At 35.0% G+C, this 27,937-nt stretch overlaps 1 protein-coding gene across 4 annotated transcripts in view; it reads right to left on the minus strand.

Moving 5' to 3' along the window:
• LOC116170456 (protein FAM107B) overlaps positions 1–26,768 on the minus strand; it is a 31,639-nt gene extending 4,871 nt beyond the window's left edge. Inside the window, exons 1-2 of one of the 4 annotated variants that reach the window (XM_031486874.1) lie at positions 26,748–26,768; positions 26,580–26,673 (exon numbers count right to left, since the gene is read on the minus strand). In XM_031486874.1, coding sequence (XP_031342734.1) covers positions 26,580–26,612 — 33 coding nt within the window. In that variant the 5' untranslated portion in view covers positions 26,613–26,673; positions 26,748–26,768. Of the gene's footprint in view, positions 1–3,858; positions 4,008–9,384; positions 9,515–14,564; positions 14,760–26,579; positions 26,674–26,747 lie in introns of those variants that run through there. The other 3 variants (XM_031486873.1, XM_031486872.1, XM_031486875.1) reach the window with 3 other exon arrangements.
• Between the last annotated feature and the right edge of the window lie 1,169 nt (positions 26,769–27,937).

Here is a 27,937-nt window from a genome sequence, read left to right on the forward strand (position 1 = left end):
TGCTATTGCTTTTTAAATAGAAACTGGAATGGCACCAACGCCACCAATTCCTTGTCATAAAAAATCTTCATTCTCTCCCTTAAACATGTCAACCTAAGATTTTTACCATATACAAATTTGTGCTCTAATTAGCAAACTAATCCAAACACTATACCAAGTAACTGAAGTAACTCAAGTGAAAAAGTGAGAGGGGACCCACCATGAATCAGAGCAGTGCTGCTATATAACCAAAAATAACTTTAACCCCATGCCGTCGGTCGAGTTCAGACTTCAGACCTGAAGTGGAGAACCCAGAGGTGGACCACTACGACAAAAGATTTCTGTACGGTATTCTGCAACTTGATAAGATTATATATTGCCGGCCCGCGTGGTGCAGTTCAGTTAAAGCTGGACTGTGGTGCTAAGGGTCCCCGATTCGAATTCGAGTTCGGGCATCGATATTTGTAAATATACAGTGGGTTGGGTTGGGTTGGTTACAAATTATGCTTAAAATCGAGAGATGAATTGAAATATCGAATAATATACAGGGTGTTCCATTTAAAAAATGCAATTTTGATGTGCCACGCCTCTATTACCAACGCTGTATAATTAAAATTACTACTGCCTAGTGGACATTAAAGAACCTCGAATTTTTTCGTTTGATACCTTTTATAATTTTCCCGATAATCGACCATTTCCAGACTTATCAGCGACCCTGTATATGTTGGAAACAGATAGCGAATTCGGCTCTCTATCATCTCCTAAAGTTTACGCAATTATAGTGATAGTATTATCTGTGTGTTCCTTTCGCGTGTGAATACTTGTAGACTATAAGGATTTTCGACAAGAACTACAGAGGCTTTTTTCGTTGAACGCTTTGCTTTATTCGCAATCATCCATAGAACTATACTCACATTAGAATCTTTTTTTCTTGAAATGAATAATTTGTCATTATTTAAGAGTTGCATAGGTTTTGCAATATGGCATATTTATTTTTCTCTCCCGCCCCCTTTTCACTCGGATTATTTAACTTATATCATGTGTAGCCAAACACTATTAATGATATTGTACAGTAATATTTATTAAGACGTAGACATAGGATTTACGTGTATTGTTTTTCTCTATGTCTACTTTTAAAAGACAAAATCTCTTCTAAAGGGCGCCTATAATTTTATGCCGATATTAGTTTATTTTATGTTAAGTGAAAACGGGCATTAAAACTGCAAGCTCGTGCAGTTTATTGCATTATCGCTGACCTTTTGCGATTGATCTGAAATTCCATGTAAGAATGGGCAAATTAAGTGAGCCAATTAGATGTATTGTAGCACACATTGTCTGTTTAGATTGTCTCTAGTGTTAAATGAAGCGTGATTAATTAACAAGTTTTGATTTTTGCACGTTATCATCCGAGTGCGCCGTTCGGATGGAAATTCCTATGTTTCCTTTTCGTATCTTAGGAATTCTATATAAGGTAACAGCATGATTTAGAGGGGAACTTTTGGCATTTTTCGCTTTGCTCGCGTGCATTTTGGGCCAAGTTAGTTATTTTTTTTTTAATTTTACGACACCGCAACGTATTAAGGTATTAAAGTTTAATGGCCGTTTGCACCGAGAAAATTTTTAAGCTGAGTTTAGCTTAAACACAGATAAAATTTTATCTGTGGCTTGTGTAGCTTAAAATCCATAATAACCATTGTCGCAATAATCGTTGCTACGCTTAAGCTAAGCTCAACTTAAATTTGTTAGTGCAAATGGCCATAAGTCAGGGTTTAAGTACCGTTTTTAGCGTAACACAACGAAGTTGAGGTAAAGCTTATGTGCTCGTGTTTCCGTCCGTCCGTCCGTCCGTTCCATCGAGATCTCGGCCCCTGGGCCACCTAGAGACTTCGGGTTTTCGCTAATTGATAGCTGTTATGGTCTATATTTGCCCAATTCGATCAGTTTCATTTAACTCCATATGTTGCGCAGACTGCGCAATGCCAACTTTCATATTTATGGGGATATTTCTTTGAAATTTTAACCACAGACGCTTCTAGTAAAGATAAGCATTTCGCGCATAGTAAAAATCATGTGGGCATGCGCAGCTGCGCAATGCCAACTTTCTTATTTATGGAGATATTGCTTTGAAATTTTAACCACAGACGCTTCTAGTAAACGCAAACATTTCGCACATAGTAAAAATAATGTGTGGGCATGCGCAGTGATGTGTGGGCATACTGCGCAATGCCAAATTTCTTATTTATGGGGATATTTCTTTGAAATTTTAACCACAGGCGCTTCTAGTAAAGGTAAACATTTCGCACATAGTAAAAATTATGTGGGCATGCGCAGTGACTGCGCAATGCCAACTTTCTTATTTATGGAGATATTGCTTTGAAATTTTAACCACAGACGCTTCTAGTAAAGGCAAACATTTCGCACATAGTAAAAATAATGTGTGGACATGCGCAGTGATGTGTGGGCATACTGCGCAATGCCAAATTTCTTATTTGTGGAGATATTTGTTTGAAATTTTAACCACAGCGCCTGTAAAGTAAAGGCAAACATTTCGCACATAGTAAAAATTATGTGGGCATACGCAGTGACTGCACAGGCTGCTCATAGCCAACTTTCTTATGTATGGTAATATTTCTTTGAAACTTTATAACTTATAACTCCTCTCTTTCTCTGGACGTGGATGTGCTTCAATATGCAGATTCGACATTTTGTGTGCTTTTGGTGACGATGCGTCGTTTCAATACTTTGTGTTACGCGGCAATACTCACGAGTGGGTTTTGGAACATTTTTTTTTTAATTTCTACTAGTACTGTAAATGACAAGATGAGTGTGAAGTCGTTTCTGACTTTTTTTATGCAGCTCCCCATGACATTTTCCAGTTGGTGACACAAAACGAAAGAGCAATAATGTTTAAATATAATCTTATTATTTATTTATATCCATATGGCGATACTATAGGGTGAAGTTAGCTCTCTATTTTGCAATGCGGATATTTCGTTGATGCATGTACGCTAAACGATTTTTGTTGTCTCAAAAGATCACCAAATAATCAAAAATAATCAACATCGAGACCATTGGAAAAAATAGCGAAGAGTTTGATAACTGCCCCAGCAGAAATTTTTAGATGAGATAACATACCTACGTACAAAAAAACACGGGAGAGGTTTATCGTGCAAGTGGTACAGGTGCTCGTACTCGAAGAAATTCTGGACGAAATCTTTTACTATTGCATAAAAATACAGAGCCTTCTAAAGAAATAGTGTGAGAAACAATTGGGACGGGGTATGGGGGGATGGGCCAAATTTCCTCAGTTACAGAAGATGAGCATAAAGTCGACGAACTAGTTGTTATTCCAGCTGCTTTTGGTTCGCAGATTTACTATAATATATAATTAATACCTGATGTGTTTAGGTACTTCAACAACAGTCTCAAAACACTTTGAGAAAATAAATAGAAACGATATTAACTATCACGCGTTAAGATTAATATCACAAACAATTTTAACTTGTTCTAGTATTCTCCCAAACCTGATACAAACAATTTGAACAACTTAAGTAAGACATGTGTAATTTGAACCTGTCGATCCTACTGGAACCGGGAAATGAAACGAAGGTGTGAAATACACCACTATCTTCCACTCTTCCTGGTCCATTACAATTTATTTGAGTATCCAAAAATAATCAATTATGTAGGCCAAACTATTTTAGTAAGAATGCATTTTAGTGTGCTGAAAAGTTGGCGAAGCAGCTGAAATGTCTTCACTTTTTGAGTACCTTGTTTGATAATTAAAGGCAGATTAAACAAAACACGTTGTTTGTAATTGTTATCTAATCTAAATAGGATTTAGGCAAATATTAAACGTAAACTTCGTTCTATACAAACCTCCGGTATTTTGAAACTTTTCCGTCGCCATTGCATAGCTGTGTATAGGTCTTCTGTAACACGGATAATTTTGTTGTTATTAACAGTTTTTAATTTAGTTGTTCTATACCATTTTTTTTGCTGTCGAACTAGTTTAGGAACAGGTTGACCTGCAAGAATTGTCCATCACCACACTTGCTAAGAAAACGATTCAGTAATTTCTACGGTTTTTTAAGATACGGATAAGATACGGCCAATTACATTCGGCCGTTATACATTATATTTGCACTTGAGACAAAGCGTATTTTCGCAATGTACCATCGACCCTATTCACAATGGTAACATACACGCCATTCAATTATTTAATTATGATGATCCTTGTTACCTTGTCAACTTTGAACCTTGCGAAATGGAACAAGGTAGAAATACTCGTATGTTAACGCTAATTGTATTTAATTAGGTATTTTAAAAAAAACTTGATATCATGTGACATTTCCCATCATTTTACTATTGTAAAGAGGTGAAGTAACGATTACAATGTTTTAACTAAAAAAAACAATTGGGCAATACTTCAGTGTAGCTATTGTGTACGTACACTCGATCCGCATTGATAAACTAATTTATAACATTTTTGGTAATAATCCCATTGCATGATGTGCATTGTATTTGTGAGAAAAGAGTAATATTCCAATTATGTCAAAACAGTCGTTTTTTATGTTGAAGATTTTTTAGAAACAAATTTGCTTTACTTTCATCGCGTCTGTCTGTTTAGATATACCAAACTCGAAGCTAATTCTCTTATTTGTGGGGCTTGCTCCAGGTTTTTAATTATTCTTTTAATTCAATTTAAAGAGAAGTTCAGGCTATTATTATTTATTAGGTATTTCCCAATATGTTCACCTCCCTCACAAAATTAGAGGTTATTACTCAAAAGTAACATCTGTTTGGAATTTTATTTCAGAAAAAAATCATTAAGTAACCACATTTTAACAACATTTTTACTAGCGATTAATTATCTCAAATTACAGGATCATATAGCACCTTTCCAATCCCATACACGAATTTAATTTGTAAAGATTATGCAGACTTGCGGCATAATTTGAAATTAGTAGACATTTACTAATGTAAACATGAATATGTGTTGTTTAGCAAGACGATACTACTATTATTAATTATTATAATGCATTATTCAGATCAGCAGGCGATAGGTAATTTATTTTTATTATCGTTTTGAGATCAAATTTCTATCTTTACTCTTTGCACATATTTTGAGAAACAATCCAAAATGTTTAAAATCTTCTCTTTACATTTTTCCTTGCTGAAACTGAAAACAACTCGAAACTCATTTTCCCCCAGGAATTCCAATACGAGTAATCTAAAATTCAACTGTACACTTCTCACAACACTTCATTTTTGAAGAACCTACCGTTTTTGTTACAGGTGCACCTACAATAATTCTATAGTCAAAATGACCCCAAAAATCACAATAATAGAAAATGAATTGAATTTAAAATTTCTTTTTTTGACCTAGGTTCCACTGAAGGTTATAGTAATTACATACCGAATCAGGGTGAGACATCAGACGATATTTTATAACAGAGCGATGTTACAAAAAATATTAAAATAGGTACAATTTTGTTTGATGCTTCAATGAGCGTAACACAAAAATACTTTCCATAAATGTGATATCAGGCTCAACTTTGTAATTTTAAATGGAACACCTTATATTTTATTAGAATAATGGATAGTTATAAAAATTGTACGTGCTTTTTGTTAAGTCTCATGCATATCTAAACTTCAGAGTTTTTTTAAATGCAATATTTTTTCAAAAAATTCGTACACTTCTCACAACACTTCATTTTTGAAGAACCTACCGTTTTTGTTACAGGTGCACCTACAATAATTCTATAGTCAAAATGACCTATTCGATAGGTTCCACTGAAGGTTATAGTAATTACATACCGAATCAGGGTGAGACATCAGACGATATTTTATAACAGAGCGATGTTACAAAAAATATTAAAATAGGTACAATTTTGTTTGATGCTTCAATGAGCGTAACACAAAAATACTTTCCATAAATGTGATATCAGGCTCAACTTTGTAATTTTAAATGGAACACCTTATATTTTATTAGAATAATGGATAGTTATAAAAATTGTACGTGCTTTTTGTTAAGTCTCATGCATATCTAAACTTCAGAGTTTTTTTAAATGCCATATTTTTCAATAATTCGTATTTTCAGGTCTCAATAAAAACAGACCTATTCGATTAATTTAAAATGCTATGCTTTTTCCTAATTTCTCTCTTAAAATTCAACTAAATTATTTTCATACTTCAATCACAAAAAATATCTAATTAGTGCAACGGTAGCTCTAAATTGGGTTTTACTTTTTCGAATTTTAAAGAGACAGGTAATGTTCATTTTTTTTAGATGTTTAAAGTTAGAGAAGTTTGGGCTTTACGTAACATAGAAAGGCTACAGGGTGTCACAGTTAGAGGGCCGGTTTTCCAATAAATTATATGGGAAGTGAAACTTCAAAAATAAACCTGTAAGCATTTGGTGGAAATGAAGATTGTCCGTTCTGTCTTTTCTTTTCTGTAGAGCGTTGATTTCATAATGTGTTTCGGATGTTAATTGGCCTTATCTACTCCAAACCACTGAACACGCATGAGATCATTTTAATATCGTGGAAAATGCAACGTGGTATATGTTGGTCATATGCAAGATTTCACATACTACCCTATGGGAGCCTTACGTTGGCAAAGTCCAAAGTGACAATTTTATACAAAACCAGTTATAATTGCGGTTGGCCGATTTTTCGTTAATGCAAGATAAATTGGCGCAGTAATCTATGAAAATGAAATGAAAATTACATACGCGGAAATTCTGAGACATCAGACGGCTATCCAAATAAGATCCAAATTCCATTCGAGCTAAGGTAAACTAAGAATTATCCACTTCACAGAGGGAACCGATGATTCAATTTTCAACTTCATATGAACTAGCCGTTGTTCAGTTAATTATTTTTCTAAAGGAGCGACTTGTTCTTTTTTTATTACCTCCTTATGTACGAAAATTAATCAATGTTTATTCATGAATTTTGTCAACAAACTGATTAGCAAGATCATCTATAAGGATATTTAAAATCTCGGAAATCTCTTTACAAATTTGCCTACAAACCTTCTTAGAAAAATTAAAAAAGTGAGCTATTGTGGTCACTTTGCCTGCCCGTCCGCCTCGCTACTATCAGATATTTGTCTTGCCTGCGTTTTTCACTGTTGTCGAAGCTTGCACCAAGAGAGGATTTTTTTCTGCACCACTTACGAAATAAGGTATAGCAAAGAATCTATTTTTTTTCTCTTCACAATTTTAAACTTTTGATTAGCCAAAACTCAAACGTGAAGCAGATTTTTGAACCAGAGACTCCAAAATTTTGATCTAAGTACCAATTTATTAGTTCCAAATATTTTTAATTTCAAATAACACACAAAGAACAAAGAACGTGACAACTCATGTGAATAAAACAAATAAGTCATATAAAATTTAATAAGTAATACAGATACAGGGTGTTTCTATAAGAAAGTGTCCAATTTGAACCACCCTGTAGTGTACAATCAAATTTTGTTTAAAAAGGTGGTTAGGCATCCTCGGGCATCTGTTTGAAGCGGACGAAAATTCTGTATCAGACAAATTGCCAAACCGTCGCCTTCCTAAGGGACTTCTCTGTGTAATTGGGATAGAAGCAAATCCTGAAACGACTACAATGGCTATTGTTCAATTGGAAGATTCTGCATAAATTAATGTTATATCCAACCTTGGATCCAACCATTGCACAAACATTGGCTACCGAAAATTTTCTCTTAGGTCTAATAATCCCAATTTTTACGGCTGCGGTCCTTATGGAAGAGAAACTGATTTGGAAATTAAGTCTTATAGCTTGCTTGCAGGTGGGAATTTACACCGTGTATATAAGAAAATTAAACAAAAATGTCGATAGATCGTCTACAAGTGGCTATTCATAAATCAATCGAAGAGAAATTACTTTTTGCAACCCACCAGGCTATAAAATGTGTCATCTCGTTTGAAAAATAAATGAGATTTAGAATATTGAATCTTGTTCTATATGTATGGCACTAAAATTTCATCCTGACTAAAGGCGGCATCTTTTGACGTCAAGAATTATAGGGTGGCTTGTGACAACGATTATGGTGGTCTAAGAACATGACTTAGGTAATGCCATCGCACTCTTATTTTTTAATTCTTTTCGGGAAAATGTGTGCTAACCAGTTAACTAGTTACATAATGTCAAACTTACAGTTAACCCCAACTAAATCTGGGAGTGGAAATGCTCCATGCATGGTAACACGTGAGTAATTAAATCCTTATCATTGAGAAGGATTAAAAATCTGTAGTATTACAAGAAAACTATTCAGTAACTAGTAGTCGCAACTCGCACGGTTTCTTTAATGGCGTAAGACTTGCACTTCTACTGACGCAATCTCATGCATGTGCTTTCTTTATAATTTTACTTTTTTCTACCATAACATATGTCGGATCTCTTTGCTGCAAGTTAAGAATGCATTCCGGAGACATAAATTTCCGTCCGACGTAAGTAAAACGCTCTTCATTGTTTTTTTGATTTTGAAGACGCTAAATATTTATATGTGAATCTCTTTTGATTTTTAAATGGAAATAAACGTGTTACACGGTGATGAAATTATCCCACAAGTGTTTAATTATCTAATTACTGTTTACGTTTTGCACCAAAATGTGTACAAGAATAATTATAGACACAAAGAATCTATATTTAATCGTGTTGTTTACACTTTTTCCAAAGATTTCTAAATCCACGACACTTGTGTTGAATTATCTAAATTTAGTTATAAAAATGCTAAAAGTTAACACGGCGAACTAAATGCAATTTTATGATGTGTTAACAGAAATAAGTAACTGTACACAAATTTATATCAAGTATAAGTACCATGAGTCAAAGTACTACAATTGGGGCACACAAATAAAACGTGTTCTTTTCTGTACGTACCTAGCGAAAGTTAACTGTTATTAAACTTCTAATCGAATTAATGCATGAAATTACAATAGCAAGGAATTGTGCAAATTTGTAAACATCATTATTACTTCGGTAAATGACAGTGTATGTAAAAAATGAAATTAATAAGGTGAAAGTAAAAGTGACAGTTTCATTTGAAGGAAGTCTTCATGCTAAAATGTATCATTGTTAGTTTTTATAGAATTTGTCGTGGATTGTTACACGAAAACAAATTTTCCAATATTAATTAGCTCGTACCTAATGTTGTTAAAATGCGTTTGTATTAGCAACCGTAAATTAATTGTTTCAAGGTAAACAAATTGCTTTATTACGCCCTTTTTCTGTAAACACAAGCAATATGACATAAACGCAAATATATGGACCATTGGTCACAACAACGTTGAAGTCGGTGTGGCTTTCCACAACAAACTTAAAGCCAAATACAATGAAATCACACACCAAACAATTATTAAAAAAAGAAGAAGTGTGTAGGTACCTCATTCAAGCAAATATCTACTCTTTACCAAAACTGATTTGTTTTGATTGCCGGACAAGTAGAGCACAACTAATATCCAACCGCGTGCCAAACACAGGTAAGTACACTCAAAACACTTCCACCGGACTGGTAGAAAATGAATGAAAATCAATTCTTAAATATACTGGCGCTGCTGTATGATAACATTATCGCGTATCAGTTATTCCAAATGACTGGCTTATATCAATCCATCACATACCTACACGTGCTAGGTACCTATCTCCCAATTTCGAATTTGCAGCGTTTATGTAATTGAGCTTCACACTTGACGGGCGTCGTAATATTCATTAACCTCGTATATGTGAATTTTTGAGCAATTAAATTGAATCACATAACTGATTATGGAATGAAATTACATAAAAGTGGAAGATGATCGAATTAGCGTAACGCCATACATCAAACTGCTGTGGTTTAGTGAATTGTAATTGGAAAGCAATTTCTAGCAAGTTGTGTGAGGAAAGGGCTCCAAAGTCCAAATGTTTGTGTCGTTAGCAAAACTGCAGATGACCCAAGTTTGGTGTTTCTCCACCGACTGTGACATGCAAAAACCTTTGGAAAGTCGCCACTGTAAGTGCCATAATTGTGGCCCTTAAATACGGTCCCAACTTTAAATGGGTTTAAAGGGTTAAGATGTCGCCGAATCGTGGGTCGTCTTTATCAGGGTTGGTGTGTCATATGAATTTGTACACTAAGCGGAAAATTTCACGTTGACCTGAAATAGCCGTCTACGAATGTAATTGGTTCTATGCAGTTAGTTCATTGGTGGAAAAGGTTTGCGTCAAGGGATGGGTGTGAATAAAAAAAAAAAGTAGTGAGCGTTACGCCGTGAGGGAAACATCTGTAAATTACGGTACGGTGTTACATTTTGCGAAAAGAAAGGGTCCCTGGTTCGAATCCGGGTTCCGGCATGGATATTGTAAATTTATAGTGGGTTGGGTTGGTAGAGCACAGAGCAGCCTTGGCTGAAACCCCGCCCACTCAAAAATAACACAAACGCGTAAAGTTTAAACGCCGAATGAAAGTTGTGGTGACTTTCAATTACAAAGGAAGTAATGTTTCGTTGAATGTACTCTTGGTTTGTGTAAGTGAGCTCTTAGTGTCTTAGGAGTAGTTGGTTTTGTCGAAAATTCCAGTCATCAATTTATCACTCTAAAATTGTTTAAATTAATTATCTAAGCGTCTTTTCGCGAATGGGTCAGTAGCTGTATCCTCTTTATGTAAAGTTATTTTCATAGAATTTCTCTTTATTAACACGTTTCTTTTTATAGGTTACGCTATATGTGTTTATTTAATTATCTAGCTTTGTTTGCCCTATATCGCAACCCGAAACCCATTTATTAATGGGGTACGTAAGTTCGATTTAATTGGAATTAGGTTTAATTTTGGCATTACAGTTTTAGGAGATATTTTTCTTTGTACGTTACGAGCATTGGGGTGTTCGTATTAAAGAAGTAGGTACCGCGTTCTGGCTGACATGCAAACACTCGCTTTCGAATTGAGGAGTGCTTGCTATCTGTAGATTAACTGGAACTGATCTATTAGATTGTATGTAAGATCGAAGAATCGGTAAGCAAATGTTATCTCACCTACCGCGAAATTACAAACCTGTTGGTAATTTCCGGTAGTTGAGATCTTGCCGTTTATTTTTGCCAATGGCGTGACGAAATATGCATAATTTTTAATACAAAAGTTGCATATGTCTGCTTAATTAAGTGTGTCATCTTTGCTTTTGTCGTTACTGTTTGATAATACACACCCGTGCCCGGGGATTCACAAAGCTTGTATTTTTATGTTTTTAGTTGATTTTTTAATATACTTTTTTGCGTGACTTGTTGGACGCCTGGCGTCCAAAAATCATATGAGCTTTGTCAAACCTCTGTGGTTGTTTCACCGGAAGACCAGTTTCCCCTGGCTAGCCGTGGCCAATTCCCTTTTCCTTTACGAGGTTCGCTGCAAGGATAATTTGCGACTTAGACACTATTACGGTAAATACGAACAATAGTGGAAGTTTCAAACGCGTGAATTAAAGTTTTGGTGACGTTCAATTTCAGAGGATAACTTATCAATTAGAAACTATTGCGGTAAGTATCGGAATCATGAAATCATGAAATGCGGTTAAATGCTCTGAAAGCTCTAGAAGCATCGACTTATTGAATTTCATGTTGTATGTTTGAAGTGGTCGATTACCGCAAATAATATTTTTATACACTATCTACATTTGCCGTCATTTACTTTAACAGGTTTGAAACATCAAAAATGAAATTAAATTGTATAAAAAATTTTTATATGTGGACGCATCTCCAGGAATGTAATTTTTTCACTAAATTATTACTAGACAACGAGAATCCTACATTTTGTTATTAATATTGGGAATAGTAACTTTTTGTAATACTTAGTCAAGGAAGCGTTAAGTTTAGAAGTAATTTGTGCCGGATTACAGCTACCAATAGTAACAAAATCAAGATAACAATTTTGCACCGTCCCGTGCACGTATTTTAATTATTTTTTTCCACAACTGTCAAAAAAACCTGTCATTTTCTGACGAGTTTCGAAACGCGAAGTACTAGATTTTTAATTAATAATTAATAATAAAATTAATAAGCTATTGACAACGTGCGCGAAATCGTCAACAGTGAAAAAAAGTATTTCGCTCACGTGACAAAGTTGAACTTAAACAGCAAATTTAATTAACAATCGATACAGTTCTAGAAAAAAATATTGTATATAACGCTAGCGCGAAGTTACTTCGCGCATTTGACTGATATTTTGACTCGGCTTCGCCTCGTCAAAATACCTTCAGTCTCAATGCGGAAATTGAACTTCGCGCTCGTGTTATATAAATAACTATTGCAGGATCCGAAAGCTCTCGTCATTGGGAAGATGGGCGAAAACTAATATTGTATGATTTCAGTTCAGTTTATTAATTAATCCCCGATTTTATGTTCGGAATTTTACGTGAAAACGAGTCGTGTACATAGATAAGCAGACCTTTCGCTTGATCTGAAAATTCAAGGAACAGTGGGAACTTCCGAATTCAAAAATTTGAACCCGACCAATTAATTAGACCAAGAATCCATCTTGAAATGTGGTTTGAAGTGAATCAATTAAGTAATCAATATCTCCCCATAATACTTTAATAAACGATTAACAAATTCGCAGAAGTTTACGACAAGTTTCGGATCTTCACTGTGTCCATCCTCAAGTAACAAGGGGAACACGTGTAGTAAAAAAAATAGTCATGTTAACCGTCAGTTTTTTATAATCACATTTAGATAATTTCACAAAACTTTTTTACTTGAGAATGGACACAGTGGAGGTCCGAAAGTAATCGTAAACTTTCGGTTGTTGTTAATCGTTTATTAAAGTATTATGGGCAGATATTGATTAATTACCCATTAGATGTGCTGCAGCCAACCTCGTCTGATTTGGTTGGATGTCATTGCACGCGCGCTAAATTATCAAGATGTTCCGTATTCCAGATTTTTAGCACGTCAGGGAGACTCGAGCAACTAAATAAAGAAGTTTTACTTTTGAGCGTTATCATCTCGGTTATCATACGAGTCCGCTGTACTGGTTGGAAAACCCAGCGTTCCTAGCAGCGTTCCCGAGAGCGTTCCCTTCTAGAAATTGCCGAATTTTATTTAAGGTGAGAGGATTATTAAGGAAGGAATCTTTCGTATTTTACGAGGTATTTTCAATTTTGGTGAGTTGAGTTTGGCATTTGTGTTAATTTAAAGGAAAGTGTTTAACACTTTTCATTATCGTTCTTACAAAGGGGGTGCTTGCCTGTTAATTTTGTTTAAGATTATTCGCCAGTGACAGATCCCTTAAGTTTTCCGTTAGTACGTCTGAATTATCTGTGGCTTCCGAAACTACGAGACCGCCTCGCCGACTTCGGCCAGAGGCATAATCTCCTGGTGGCGCGCGAGATACCTGCATCCACTCCGCCAACAATCGAAGGTTTAAAACAAGTGATATAAGATTAGTTTAGGCATAATCCTTTGAGGGTGATTTTAATTCAAAATTCTGTTATCAGTTATATTTGCGAGGTAAAAACCAAAACGGTGATATAAATCGACGAACAACTAAATTAAATCTAATCGATTCGGGTAGGAGAAATCCACTATTCATCACTTCTTTAAATACATTTGTGAAAAATCGCTTCATACTACGAATTATGTTTCCGGATTAGTCGATTAATGGCCTCAATTAACTAACTGATTACTCGATTAATCTTAGCAGTTCGAAGAAGAACATATTTTGAAAACTTCCAGCTCTTGCGAGTAGGGTCCGCTAAGACGCTAGTGCATACAGGCCCTTAAGTTCGTTGCTACGGGATTAGCAAATGGAAATGCTGTAATATGTTAGAAAGTTTCATTTAAAATGATGGCAAGTAAAAAGAAATTATATTATGGGTAATTGGTATTATTTCGATTATGTAGTTTATGCCAGATAAAAGCATCCATCTACTTATTTAAGATAGGTATCGAATTAAATTGTGAAAGTTACCGGCTCAATATTGCTTTATTAGACACACATTATACCAATCGTTTTATTTCCATTCTTATATCACCACAATTGCCGCAATGTTCGAAATTAGGATTTTACAAGAGGAAAGTCAAAAGTTAGGCAATTATATAGATCATTTTTATCAAACGCGTGCCAGCTCGAAGCCAGTCTTAATTTCCGGTTAATTATTTATTTGGTCTCAATCGATGAGATGAGCTCATTTATTTACAACACTCGCATTCAATGCATAGAATAATTTGTTCTCACTGTAAGTAATTTACCTGTACAAATAAAAACCTCTTCGCGAAAAGTAAACATTTGGATATCGCCACAAATTAATGGGATTGGAGAGCCGGCTTTTAGTGAAATCAAATGCGCGCCGGATGGTCGTTGCACCTGATCGAGATTCGGCCGCGAATTATGCACATTGGAAAGGACACCTCATTAGTCAAAGAACTCTCTCTTTACCGACACAAAAACATCTTGACGAAAGCAATAGAATAATATCGGTAGGTAATAAAATAGAAAATTCAATGGAGAATATTATTACGTGGAGGACTACCAATAAGGAAGCGTAAAAGAAGGTTATTTAATTACATGACCGCGCAAAGAAATATTCTTAAACATCTCACCATCAATTAAAGACACATTAAAAACACTATTCACCTGAACAACATATACATTTTTCACGTCCTTAGTTTTTTTAAAGCAACAACACGAAAAGGAGCTCATTTTTTTACTGGAAGCAATACCGACATGAAAGGTGCGCAAATAGAGTGTGATATGCACGACGGTACAATTAAAAGGTAGAAATTATCTAACGTAGGTACGCAAATGAGATGGACACAAATATAACTGACATACCAACACATATCATTATTGGAGGCGGCCAACCAGAAATAACTTCGTAAACAAATCACTGCCCGCGCAAAGTTCAATTTTAATGTAAATACAAATACTACGTAAAGCCCAGTACTTAGTTTTTTTAATTAATTTTAGCTCGTCCTTCGCGATTTATAATAGCGGTGTTTACGCGTAGAAAGTTTGCACGAAACTGTAATGGTACGTTTACTTTACATGTCAGGCTTGGCTCAAGAGTGGTATGACAATTGGGGTCCGCTACTACACAACACACGCCATGTAATTGTCGACAAGAATAATGAGTATTGTTGAAATTTGATCCTATACTTACTATTGTTATTAGCGTAGGTACCTATACTGAAAAGGTTTCCCCCTTATTATTCATACCTGTACGTTAGAAATTCACAACGAGCTGAGAATTATAATGGCCAAGCTACATGTTAAATTTGAAAAATATCGGAGTGTGTGGGAGAATTTCATTTTTTACCTTCTTAAGGTTGTGCATAATACAGCGCTTCAAGGTAAACTTGCAAATTATTAAAAAACGAAAGTTGATGAATTTCTAGACCGTTGGCCCCCTTGGTGGTAAGTGAAAACTCTAATAAACGGCGCCACCCGCATCCGCCACGGCCGTTATGAAAAAAACAATTTAATCCACTCCCAATTAACCTCCGCCCTTGCCTTTTGATTCAATTCCAGACGCGTTCAACATCCTCCGCGTTCAAGTGAATTATCCCGGCAACAATTAAAAATAAAAAATGTATATTAGGTATAATTCTAACGGATAATCTAAGGATCAGAGACCTGTACGATTGCGTAGGATGAATTGTGCAATCTTTATAATTACTTTTCACTGACAGCTTGTCAGAAATATGGCAGTAGGTATCGCGCGTGTTGTACCTTCTTAATAAATATGAAGAACGTTCATAGTTTTTTTGTCATGTAGATTTGTAATTCCTTCATCTCAATTGAACGAATAAAAAACGTACGTAGGAATTTGACCTCTGAAGGGAAAACGGCGAAACTGGGAAATTCTAGCTCCCAGAAGTTCATAAAGTACCCGAGTACCGACACCGGAATATTCAATTTCCACCTGTATTAATTTATGTTACCGCATCTTTTAAAAATGAATGCTCTTAGGGTAAATTGGCACCCTAGTAATGCCGGAATCAATGTCGAGCGAAAAATGATCAATAAATTACGCTAAATGAAGTCTATCGATAAATATCTGGATTAATTGAAGTCTATCGAGAATTACATACAGAGTGGCCCAACGAGAAGTACACAGAAAGCATTTAGGGTATTAAATTTAGAAATTTCGAAAATTCCTCGAACACGTCAATTTTGTATTCGAGGGGAACAAATTTTGGAATACAAATCACGAACCCAAGTCTTCACCCCTCTACGTAAGGAGCTTAACCCCTAAAATTTTAAATAGAATCCTATGGCAAATGGCACATTATTTGAAAGCCAATTTAATCGTGATTACTAATCTGCTTTGCTTTTTAAATTCTATTGATTCGTTACGGAGATAATTCGCATTTGAAATGGTTTTTTCTAAAAAAGCCAAAACATATGCGATCTTAAAGTCACCTTTATTAAAATTTTATTTTGACGCTTCAATTTGTTCGTTAAACTTAAGTGAACCTGTCATGTCAGTTCTCCGAAATGAATCAATAGAATTTAAAAAGCAAAGCAGATTAGTAATCACGATTAAATTGGCTTTCAAATAATGTGCCAATTGCCATAGGATTTCATTTAAAATTTTAGGGGTTAAGCTCCCTACGTAGAGGGGCGAAGACTTGGGTTCGTGATTTGTATTCCAAAAGTTGTCCCCCTCTAATACAAAATTCACGTGTTCGAGGATTTTTAGAAATTTCTACATTTAATACCCTAAAAGCCCTCTGTATACTTCTCGTTGGCCACATAATAACCGATATAATCGATAATTATCGATATGTCTACTTATGTATGAAAAATATTACTAGATTGATATGGTTATGATACCTGCTCGACCTACGCCATAATCCTCGCCATATATTATTATGTTATGAATTAATCGTTGGTTAATTACAATACAACTACCTCGACAACTACCTACTACCATTGTTTAAACAAAGCTACTACCAAATCCTACTACTGTAAGCTATGCTTTGAGTAGGTACCTATATTTTGTCATCAACGAATATACTGTAGGTATATTATATTGAAATTGAAAACTGCGAACACTGAAAACAGACGTGATTTGCTGATTTTTAAAAACGTTACCCACCTACCTAACATCTGAAGATCAAGGTTCGCATATTTCGAAGTTCATTTAGTAAATTTAATTAGTATTCATTCGAAACGACAGTTAGTGCTGTTCTGCTTCTGTACACGTAATCTTTGATTATAAACTATATTACTATACAGTAGGTATACAGTAGTACGTTCGAGATACGAGGGCCACCCTGGGATCTCTTATTTGGCGCGATACAAAAAATTTGTCAAATATAATTTTATCTGTGACATTACAATATATTCGATCGCACATTGAAACTTCCGGTTTAAAAGGCCCTATACACGGTACGATCGATCTGTCCGACCCGTCGTTTCAGACCGATCGAAATGACGAATCGATAGTGTATGTCAAGATCGTTAACGATTTACTTCATAGAATGGGATATCGGACATCGCAACAAAAACGCATGCAATCGTGAATATCGTAACGATGAATCGACAGTGTATGGCTCATTGCGATCAACGATTCGACAGGGCACGTATGACGTATTAAATTATTTAATCACGATGGTTCGGTTTTAAAAACATGTAAGCGATCGATCGTAACGACCAATGGTTTCGTGTGTGAGTGGTAAGCTTTTGGGATCTATCGTCACGATATCGCTTCAGATCGATCGTGACGACGGATCGCTCCGTATATGGGGCCCTTAACAGGAGATCGATGCAACTTTTTGTTTTTTAAAAGCAATGGGGATTTACGATAATCCAACCGCTTTAACCGGATTGGTAGAAATCACCATAGAAACAATTGTGGTAATAATTGTAACCATAGCAAAATCTACCAACCCGGTTAAACCGGTTGAATTATCGTAAATCCCCAACGCGTTTTTTAATTTGAAAAAAGCAACAATTTGCTATATGACAACATAAAATATGCATGTGATTGATATGCAACAACATTGAGAAATTCGTGATTTAATATTTAGAAAACTTATGCCGTGTCCGTGTGCTGTCAGGATGCGCGGTGTAGTCAATAATGATAGCTATTATTCTCGAGGAATATTTACGAACTGAGCCGCTTCAGCGGCGAGGGAATAACATTCCGAGAGTATAATAGCCATTATTGCGAGTAATATACTCTACTTTATCTACGACGAATTTAATAGCTTAAGGTTTCATCCATTTTAATACAAAAATATACACAAACAATACACGACCCGCCTGACATTTACACTTTCGACGTTTGTTTTGTTTCCATGGATGATTTTTTAAATTTAAGAAAATCTTGTGATTGGAGTACAAGAAGGCGTAAGAGCTATTAATCCCTAAGGGAATAATGGATGGCATTATACCGAACAAACCATAAGTATAATACTCACATTATATATTAGTGGTAGATAAACTTCTTTATCTAGCGAAAACTGCCGTAAAATGTAGCGCAACAATGACATACGTTTATTTCTTGGTTTTACTATTTAAAGGTGAAACCACCTCCATGCATAAGTTCCACATCGTTATTCCCCTCCGTTGCTCGCTATTTCCACCGCCATCCCCCGAAACTCTAAACACCCGTATTCGTTATCTTACACGTGGCATTGTTAGTAAACAAGGGCAATTAATTTGTCCGATAACACCTTTTTACAAAACATCTTTATTTATTTATAAACTGTTATTAACATATATAACATATAATTTCCAACGCTGTTCGGAGTTTATCCATGTATTGTATCATAAAGAAGATGCAATTATATAGACCGCTGACATACATTATACATCATATATACCTATATTTGATGTAAAAGGTGATCACCCAAGGATCCATACAATTTCTCGTAAACTTGATTTTGTTTAAGTATCTTAACTCAAGTTATGGTGATAAGGGGGTTAGAATTTTGGCATCCATATTCCATAGAACATACAAGGAAGTTTCAAGTTCCAAATAGATTATTATAAATTATTATCAGATACCATTATGAATAGAACTTTAAAGATCCTTAAGTTTAGTTAATTAGTAATTATTAATTTTGTTGACTATTGTTTAAATAAATAAATATTAATACGTGTATTAATTGATTCACTATTCATTAATTAATATTCATTAATATAGTGATTTCATTTCTACTATCAATTAAAACACAAAATTTACTTTGACCGTGGCATCATTTAAAATTTTAAATAATAATTATAAACAAATTATAATCATTATTTATTCATTTAATATACAACGCTATATAATGTTGAACTTGTACAGCGCCGCACATTTTTGTTACTTGTGTAAAATTCGGTTCAAACCAAGGTTCAATCCTTGCACAGTTGACCTATATATCTATATACCACAAGCCTATTGAATCTGTAAAATGGATCAAATCCAATGACCCCGTAGGGTCACGTCACACCGAGGTGCTATGCTGCTTTTTTAGATCCGCTTTATGCACCCAGTTATATTAGAAATTCATTATTTTACAAATTCAATAAGGAGGTACACAAATTTGCTCGGGTTCGAACTTATTCAAGAAATTCAAGAATGAAAGACAATTTTGCCCTCACTATTGCAAAATGCAAATGAACACCATCATTACGGGGTACCTTATCCCACAATATGTCAGGGAAATAAAAGGTACAATTCATCATAAACTGACTAACAAATAAACGAACTTAGCTTTATCACAAATGATAATAGAACAGTACTCTCCATTTATGTAACCATAACTAAGGAAAATGTAACCTTCTTGTTTTTGTTTTAAATAGATAAGAGGCAATATGCATTTCCGCTTCCTATTTAATTAGAATTACGTTGTTGGGATATCACGCGCAAGTTAATTGATAATTTTTTGCCTTGTTGGGATATGTATAGATAACCCTATGTATGTATCAGACAATGACCTTAATTCGATAGGTAATAAAGGAAGGGTACCCAAAAAAAAACACATTAGGACTCGTCTATTTATATTTGTAGTTCGAGTTTAAGTTATGTATTTTATCTACTAAACCTTTATACAGGATGTAGCAGTGGTAATTCCCAAGTTGCAAACAACAGCCTTCAATTTTGGGATCCTTCACAGCATTCTAGATTTTTCATATTTTTTGACAACTCGAAACTTTATCTCTCTTGTCTGCAAATCAATCTTATCAAATTAGTAAGGAACAAAGAATAATTATTGACTATAATATCGATTTTTTATTAGTTCCAATTTAACTACAAATTCCACCTAATAGTTTTTTTAATTAAACAACGTATTTTTTTATTTTTGAATACGCAATAAAAAACTACAATAAAAAATAATAACAATGCTTGAATGTAAAATACAAAAAAAAATTAAAACAACGGTCAGTATTACAAAAACATCATTATTCTAATCTTCGTCCAAAGTTTTAAAATATTTCGTTTCTTTTATCGTTGTTGTACTGATTTATCAAAACACTTCAAATAATTTTTTGTGAAGGTATTTTGTAAGTGCATTCGTCCCCAAAATAGAAGTCTTCCCTTTCGATACCATATTTGGATTCCTCATAAAAAATTGCTTTAATAATGTTTTAGTTTAAACGTTCATTTTCTGTCGTTTTCGAAATAAAAGGGAAAATCTACAATTGAAAACTTCGGTTTTTTTTCAAAAATCTCGGCAACCTCTAAAGACATCCGAATTTTCGTAATGGCATATTACTGCGCACCAAAATAGGCAAATTTGCCCCAATCTAATCTACATTGCATCTCTTCAAATAACCCAGATCCCCATGTTGGAGCTCGAATAACGGGCACCCTGTATACGATATAGTAACATCTCACTTTCACTATTTTCTTCATCTTACAAAAACGAATAAACTTTTTACCTAGGTGCAATATTATATACCGGGTGAATATTCCAAAACCGAACATAGGCAATTAACATGCGAAAAAGTTTTTTGCAGATTGTTACTCTCCATGTTAACTTAGAAGGTTTAATAATGACACCAAGCCAAAGAATAGTGATATACGAATTAGTTAATTTTCAGTTGTATTTCTCATTATTTTATCAAAAATTCGGCAATAAATCCAATTAGCAAAATTATGTTAAGCCCTGACTAAATTGGAAATTTTCTAAAGAATTGAAAAAGCTTTCGACACGGACGGATTGGCACGCTCATTAAACTGCACGGAAAACAAAATATCCTCGCAAATATCACTTTTTCGTTAAAAAATACATCTACTACTTTTTATTTTTATTATACCATGATCTACTACAAAATATGATCTCCACGTCCTTCCACAGAAAAAGATACGATTGATGGGTACCTACTTACAGCACAATGATTGCATCAATTTGCACGTAATACATTGCTAGATTAGGTACTTATCTATTTACACTAGGTAGTCACACCGTATAATCATCTTTATGACACACTCATCTCAATACATGTACCTATGGACATAAATATAGTCTGAGTAATTGGGAGATGAAAACTGTAATTAGGTAAATACGTAAATTAAGCCAATTCTGCACGCAGACATCAAACCGACAAAATATAGGCTCGTGCGTGGTAATGAAAATGAGCGATAGTTAATTGCTTGCTATATTGGGAATGTAGAAAATCTTTTCAGCTAATTGAATGCGGAATTCCAAAACAATCACTCAGGTATATAAATTGTATAGGCGGCATACCATTTTGGATAAGGCCTAAAGGCGCAAATACTGCGGTGCAAAGACTTTACGGTTGTTAACAATAATTTAAAAATCGCGGTCTGGAGATTTTTAAAAGTAGTTACTTAAGCGACCATAACAAATTCGAAGTAAAAAAACAACGTACCTGAGTAATCCGCGTTGTATCTGAATAACACGAGAAGCACAAGAATCGGTAGCACGATATAATCAAAGTCCCAAGCTGAACTGCTCATCCGTCAATACCGCGTTTGGGTTTATACTGACATGTGTTCGAAGTACCAAAACAAAACAATTATTATTTAAAAAAACTTCCGTATAAAAAGCACTTTCTCGTGACAAAGCTCTTCGCGCGTATCTGCGTATAGGAATGTATTCGCCATATACCTTTACCTGTATAATAGGCTAGGAATTTTACCTGCAACCCGAATAGGACGAAAGGCATTTTTGGCTGTAATGAGTTAACCTAGTTTCGTTAACAAGAACCGCGAAAGTGAATAGCGTGTCTTGTTTGACGGTCAAAAAAATGTCATTACACGGTTGACACCTTTTAAGTTACAACTGCAAGTCCATTTGTGATAAAAAATTAACGCTCTACATATCCATAACTTCCTTGCATTGTATAAAGAGATTGGTGTAATGTTACCGAAATAGACGTTTGTATACTGTTTAATTAGTAAAGGGCAACACTATTGACTTCTACAATTTATGTATGCACATATGCACCATCTAAATTAAACGGAAGTGGACAATATACGCGACAGTCCATTTTACACCAGAAATTGGCCCGTTGCTTTTTCACACGTACGCCACCCTTGTGTCTAATTGAAAAATGTGCAGCAATCAATCAAACGCTCATGTCAGCAAGTCCATTTCTTTTAATTTACACGGTCATTATGGTATGCGGATCACGAATTTGTACGTGTACGTGGTAAGTACGTGGAGTTATGAAAATGAAGGAGTTTGTATACCGGTTCTCATACCTACTCTTCGTGGTTTACTCCCAATGATTACATTTTACATAAGATCAATCCTGAAATGTGGATATCATTAAAAAAAACTTGAAATTAAGGAATGTTACTTTGTGCACCTGCTCATTTTGGGATTGGGTACAAGCCATGTGGTAAATAGAGCAGGGGAACATGTGCGGAAGTGGAGCAAACCATAGCTCTAATTTTAATTTGAAAAGTGACGAACTTATTACAGTATGCAAAACTTGAGTTTGTTATCATATGGAAAAGTATACCCCTATGCAACTCACGAACTAGAAAGAGCAATAACTATAAAGGGTGGCATCTAAAACGATCCATCGTTAATAATGTGCGGAATGTGATATCCTCGTGCGATTTTTACATTTGACCACCGAGGGTGCACATTTGAAGGTTCTTTTCGTTAATTTGATTCCCTCATTCCCACCACACCCGACACATTAAATAAAAGCTTTTGGTAAATCTTATTCATTATGTGAAATAAAACCACCTAATGAATCCATAGGAAGAAATCATGTAATTGCATTAAGTGGTTTATTTGTCGTAAATCTCTTTTGCCTCCCCCTTTTTGAATAAATTAACACGAAAGTACAGTCGATGTTTTTTTGTTATTTTTGCATACCTATTTACTTATAACCTAGTTTATTGATACCTAATTCTACTGCAAATAATAATTATATTTCTTTGACAATGCATTTTTTTTAGTTTTAAAACTAAAATGTACAATAAATAAAAAAAATACCGTGCAATAATTGGACAGCTGGTCGCTGAATACTCATTCCCAGATTCTCTCTCCAGAGCTCTCTATTCTCTTCACTTGTATTAAGTTTTGTCATGTCTTTATTTATACCTTCATTTGAGGATTTTCGACGACCCCTTTTGTTTCATCCAGGTGGTTGCCATAAGTATGCCTTTTTTGGTCATCTTCTTTCATTCATTCTTAATAAATAACAAACTATAGTAGCCCCTTTTCTCTATTCGATCTATTATTGTCTCTATAGTAGACATACTCCTTCTACAATCTTTTATCTTGGCTTCGTCTCCGTTCTATTCTCGATGTTCGGTCACCTTTTCTTAAATAATTAATCCATCTCTATAGCTTTTAAACGTCATTTTATCTTTCTCTTTTATAGTCCACGTACATTAGTATACTGACTCTACCATAGCTGGGCCTCTTTTTATTGCTTTTATTTATTTCTTTGTCCTACCAAAGCGTGTTTAAGGCTCCTACCTACCACCTTACGTGCTTCGCCAATTCTGTATCGTATATTTTTAATAACTTCAAACCTTAAAAAGTTGATATTTTGAAATGAAACCTGCTTTATTTTTTTCTCGATTTTTTTGCACTTTTAAATGTAGAAAAAATTCTACATCTATCAAGTATGTATACATTATATTCTAGGTCTCTTATAATGAATGGCTCCTTTGATTTTGAGGTTTAAATACGACCAATAAAATTTTACCCAAAATCGGCCACTTTAAACGTGCGAAGAATTACAACATGGAATTTTTAATCCATTCACCTTGAAATATGGACATGATAGAAGTTACTTTCGCACGTTTAATTTTACGCCGTTGTCCGTATTCGCAGCTATATGTGCTATATATCGCAATAAAATCTTATTTACCATCACACACTTCGCTGGTTATAATTTTCACTATTGTTCATGTTTATCGTAATAGTTTCTAAGCTGTATATTAACCTATGTGAATTACAGTCACTAAAAACTTTAATTCGTAATTTTACGCGTTTGTTTTTTGATGTACATAATCTGTGCTACCGTATGCGCAGACATTCTTTTCGAAAATAATTTACTAATTTATATAAAACTACCCTCCACTAAATGACAGGCCGCTTTAACTTTGCTAACGGCTCGACGCGAGTTCAAATATCACGAATTACAACTCACCCGACAATAAATTACAGGTGGTTCACTTAACTTCGCTCGCCGCTGTACGTAAAATTTTCTAACACAAATCAAACACACTTGAGCCAAATTACAAGTGATCGACTTAACTGCGCCGATCGTCGTGACACTCATTTCGCGAGGTAAACTGTTTCCAGTAATAAAACTAATTTTATACAACCAATCAGATTACTCAACAGCCATAAATAGACCCAACGTGGATTCATTTGCCGCTGATCTTGCAAAACCCACGCTACGGAGCCCCAAAATAACAAAATCTTCATGTAATCTGTACTAATCATGTCATATCCCACGAATCACCGGCGTAGCAAGCTTTCAATCACATTTACACACTCAGGACTGCTCGACCATTCGAATATTTGACAATATTATATAGACGGTTACTGTGTCAGAAAGTTGAAACAATATATCGAATTTTGTTAAATGGTAATCCCCTTCTTTTTTATCTTATATTGTTGAATTATGACCAGGTAAAATTTCATATACACCGCCTCCTGCGAATAGTAATCTCGAATGGGTTTAATGCCATTAGCCAAATGGGTTTGATGGCGTGGGCGTGGGTTAGATAGCGAGTTGATGCGATAAAAGCAGACGCGAGTTGTCAATTTTACGTTGGTTCCTTTTCGATTTTTTGAACGGCACGATTTATAGATAAGAATGGTAGATTGTGGTTGACGGAGGGGCTCAAATGGTTGAGGGCGCTGACGGAAATTCGGGCCTGTTCCAAATTTTGTAAACGGCTTTGGTAGAAAAAGAAAAAAGTTGAGAGAAGCGCAGCGACCGCGAATGCGTACAGGTCGACTACGAAAAATCGATCGCGAAAGGTGTAAAAGTAGAGAAAAAGCGAACTTATTGACGTCTTTGACCCGTGGAAGGCTGTGACTGCTGATCGCATGATCTACTGAATCTGGGACGAACCGTATGCCAAAATTTCTCGTAGATACAGAACATCATCATGCACCAACAAATATGACCTATATGAGCTAGGGGGATTTTCAGCAAAGACGGAGATCTACGCCACAGCAAACCAATAAGGACTAGAAGGTTTATCAGCGATAGGATCACTGAAACTTCCTTTATGTTCACAAAAAAAAATCACAAAATTGTCAACATTTTTAATTCGGTTCCATGGGAGACTGGACAGTTTCGGAATAGCCATAAATGGAACTTACTTTTACCTCACATTTTGCATATGAAAGAAAAAGATTAAAATACTTAAAAAATTTAAAACAGACTTCTTCGCCTTTGTTAAACCTTATATGCGAGAATGAAAATGCAAGTTGTCCTACTTTATATGTGAGGGTGAAGACCCAAAGGCCTTGTCCAAAAGGATAGGCAGCAAGGCGAGAGTGAAATGACGATTTATTGCTCACATTAAAAAACCCAATCTTAATCTTTAATGCAAATTAAAACGTTTGATATCAAATCTATTTATAAACCAATTTTTTACAAAATTTCTCCAAGAATCATTAAAAATTATTTATAAGAACAGTTTACGAGGAAGGTGCGCCCAAAATATACTATGTCGTTAACAAAATGGGTTTCTCCCATTTCCTCCAACATAATTCATAATGCAATCCAATAAAAGCATCCGGAGTAGTAACCGCCGATTTCGTGATCAAAGTAAATTTTAATTAATCTTCAGTAAAACGTTGAAGTTAATTAAAATTTCGAAAAAAAGGATGCGTTAAAAGTGCTCTCGAATGATGTAATTATTACCGCAGAATTCATAACTGTTCACGAAAACGAACTTTGTATTGAAACCGCGCTCATTTAATTGTTACACCTGGAGAGAAGTTGGATAACAGGTTTTTTACATTACATTATATTATAATGCATTTAATATGGTAAATGATGTGGATAAAAGTATAGAGCTTTCAAGCAAAACAAAAGTACGTACCTATTGAAAGTAAAACGTCTCGGTTCGAAATTAAAGTAGTGAAAGTTTTATTAGTAAGTAATCAACACTTTCATTTTCCCAATGCGAAAAAGTTCTTAATTTTTCGTTCACTTACCGTGTCAAGAGTACCTTCTTCGACCATGGGCATACTATCCAGAAGATGTGCATAACATGTACTTATTCCAAACCCTGTATATTCGTTTTAACACCTGCAAAAACGGGCATTATTCAAATTGTGCGAAATTTATAAAAGTTATTTAGTAGGTATAATTTGTTTATTTACCTTTACGTTCAGTGAAGAATTGAGACCTTATCAGTTAAACTTTACGAGGAACGGTAGTGATGTTTAGGGAAAACACAACATATTCATTTGCACGCACGACAATACTAGCCACCTGGCGGTACCATCGAGAATCGTATTCTAATCGATGTCGGTATTTCAGAATGTGCGTATCAACGTTGCCAGTTCATATAATTGCGAATCTCGTAGTTGTGAATTTTTATTTTGTAGCCGTGACGATCCATTAAGGTGGGTTCATAGCTCTCCGTTCATCCGTTGCGTTGATCCGTCAAACGGATAGTGCAATTTGTTAAGGTTCATAGCAATCCGTCCATATCGTACGTTTACAAGGTATAACCATAACCTAAATTTTATTTTGTACTGTACCCACCGTGATCTTCAGTACGTAGAAACTACTATCAGATTATCACCTCAAAGAACGTAAGAGGCGAACACTGTTAAATTTGCTCTTAAACGTCAACAATATAACAAACATAACCTTACTCTCGTTAAAAAACGAACCAACGGAAACATAAATGTTCAACTTCAACCAACTTTTCCGTTGTAAATGGACGACGTACGGTTTAAAAATTTACTGTGTTCTGATTGGCTAAAGGTGGGTTCATAGCTCTCCGTTCTTACGTTTCCGTTTGTCCGTTAGCCAATCAGAAGACAGCAAATTTTTAAATCGTACGTCGTCCGTTTACGACGGAAAAGTTGGTTGAAGTTGAACATTTACGTTTCCGTTGTTCCGTTTTTAACAAGAGTGAGGTTAGGTTTGGTACGTTAACAGTGTTCGCCTATTCGTTCTTCACGGTAATAATCAGATAGCAATGTGCTCTTACTTTCGTACCATTTTTACATACTGAAAATCACGGAGGGCACAGTACAAAATAAAATTTAGGTTATGGTTATACGTTGCAAATGTACAATGTGGACGGATTGCTATGAACCTTAATAAAATGCATTATCCGTTTGACAGACCGACGCAACGGATGAACGGAGAGCTATGAACCCACCTTTACGGACAAACGGAAACGTATGAACGGAGAGCTATGAACCCACCTTTAGGGTTCCAATAGGGTTGGGACCATGGTCTGTGGTTGGGACTTTGGGTGGGAGCCTAAAAAAAGTACGGAGGCATCAAGTTAACTGCAACTGTTGAATGGTATGAATGTACGTCTAGGGGAAGA

This window comes from Photinus pyralis, unplaced genomic scaffold (assembly GCF_008802855.1).
Source record: "Photinus pyralis isolate 1611_PpyrPB1 unplaced genomic scaffold, Ppyr1.3 Ppyr1.4_LG5, whole genome shotgun sequence".
NCBI lineage: Eukaryota > Metazoa > Arthropoda > Insecta > Coleoptera > Lampyridae > Photinus > Photinus pyralis.